The sequence below is a fragment of the Seriola lalandi genome, unplaced genomic scaffold (assembly GCF_002814215.2).
Source record: "Seriola lalandi dorsalis isolate HSWRI2012SDOR001 ecotype SW California unplaced genomic scaffold, Sedor1 jcf7180002054987, whole genome shotgun sequence".
Taxonomy (NCBI): Eukaryota; Metazoa; Chordata; class Actinopteri; order Carangiformes; family Carangidae; genus Seriola; species Seriola lalandi.
The window spans coordinates 223,097-224,695 of record NW_019525536.1 but is presented as its reverse complement, the minus strand read 5'-3'; the positions used below and the strand labels follow the sequence as shown (position 1 = coordinate 224,695).

The following is a 1,599-nucleotide window of genomic DNA, read 5'->3' as shown; positions in this document are numbered from 1 at the left end:
GGACAACACAGAAGATTTGAGATTTAAAAAAGTGTATTTATTGACCTGAAAGCTTCAGTAACAAATATTCAGTAAGAGCACGTCCACATTTGTGTCAATGTACAAATCTTGATGAGCCACAGCAGGATAGATTTTCATTTCACCTCAAAATCAAACCTGTGTTGTTTGTTGATGTTTGGGAGTTTTAAGGTTTTATATCAAATGTTCTTAAATAACAGAGAAACAGTTTAAAAGAGAAACTCCAGGATTAAAGATGACACCCTGATACACAGTGTTCCTGCTTCACATTAAGTTCAGCTCGGTTGACAGGCATGAATCTACCTCACGGAGAGCAGCGATCAGAGCTGCACTGGCTTCTGATCCTTTTTTTCGTACCGTGTCGATCACCATTCGAGCTTTGTCTGCCCTGCTCAGTGCTCCAGCAGAATCCATTTCATCATCAGTTATCACCCCACGCTCCAGGAGTTTATCCAGCAGCGTACGTAGAACAGGTTCAGACACCCTGTTGATAAACTGTGTTCGGACAGACATCAGCTTCTTTTCGGCTGGGACATTCAGAGTCCATAACGGGACCTTCGAAGTCCATGCTAGGACACCCAGAGTCCATGCTAGGACACTCATAGACCATGTTGGGACACCCGGAGTCCCTGATGGACCACGACCTGGAAGATGAACAAGAAAAGTACTTGTGTTCAATAACTAGGACACTTAAAACAGAGAGCTCATAGAAATTACAAGAACAGGACCAGACTGAAAATGAGGCCAAGCTAAACTACAGCCACAGAGCAGCAGCACGCTCCAACTGACTCACCGTTACCTTCACTGTCATTTCAATTAATCTGCTGTTTATTTTGCCCATTTTATTAGTAATTATTACTATTAATATGGTCAAATATTGGTTTAATTAAAATTATTGTAAATAAATGTAATAAAAATAGAAAAAAGTCAGTTTTCCAGAGTCAGAGTCTTAAATCAAATATTCAGTGATCAAATTACATTATTTTCTGTCGATCAATTAAATTGTTTTCACTCAGGTTTGTTTTTAATAGAAATCTGTTGTGGCTGCAGCTTCTTTATTCATCAGTGATGTTCTGTCTCCATCTAGTGGCAGAAACAAAGAACACCACCTTACCAACAGATATTCATGTATTCTTATTACTGTCCTGTCCTCGTCTGAGATTTGACCACATTGTCTTCAGTTTGGGTAAATCCAGGGTAAGTTCCTGTAAATATGTTCTACAGAGGTTCCTTCAGCTCTGCTCCCCTTCAGGTTGGGATTTTTGTGTCTCTGCTGGTTGGAAAGTTTTGTTTTGGAGGGGAGCTGTTAATTACGTACATAATTGTACATGGTGTTAAAATCAAAATATAACAGACCAAACTGGTTTAATTGGACACAGCAAAAGATTGACTGACTAGAAACATGTTATTAGACACAAATTCACTGGAGTAAAATCTTTGTGTGTATCTCTATTATTATGAATCACTTTCATTGATGTACAAAGACGAGAGTGAAGGGAAATATGTGCCGAGTTCACAGATCAGAACTCTACACAGAAACACTCTTGGTGAGTCTGTTGCTCGCTAGCTTACAGCTAACAC

The 1,599-nt window shown here is 39.3% G+C and overlaps 1 protein-coding gene and 1 pseudogene across 2 annotated transcripts in view; both read right to left on the bottom strand.

The window, feature by feature from the left end:
* The window catches only part of LOC147817217 (NACHT, LRR and PYD domains-containing protein 12-like), a 103,706-nt pseudogene that overhangs the window by 12,705 nt on the left and 89,402 nt on the right, over positions 1–1,599 (bottom strand). The gene's annotated exons all lie outside the window — the stretch shown is intronic.
* The window catches only part of LOC111647385 (uncharacterized), a 16,627-nt gene continuing 15,043 nt past the window's right edge, over positions 16–1,599 (bottom strand). The window contains exon 6 of the mRNA XM_087171369.1: positions 16–662. Coding sequence (XP_087027495.1) covers positions 283–662 — 380 coding nt within the window. The 3' untranslated portion in view covers positions 16–282. The remainder of the gene's footprint in view (positions 663–1,599) is intronic.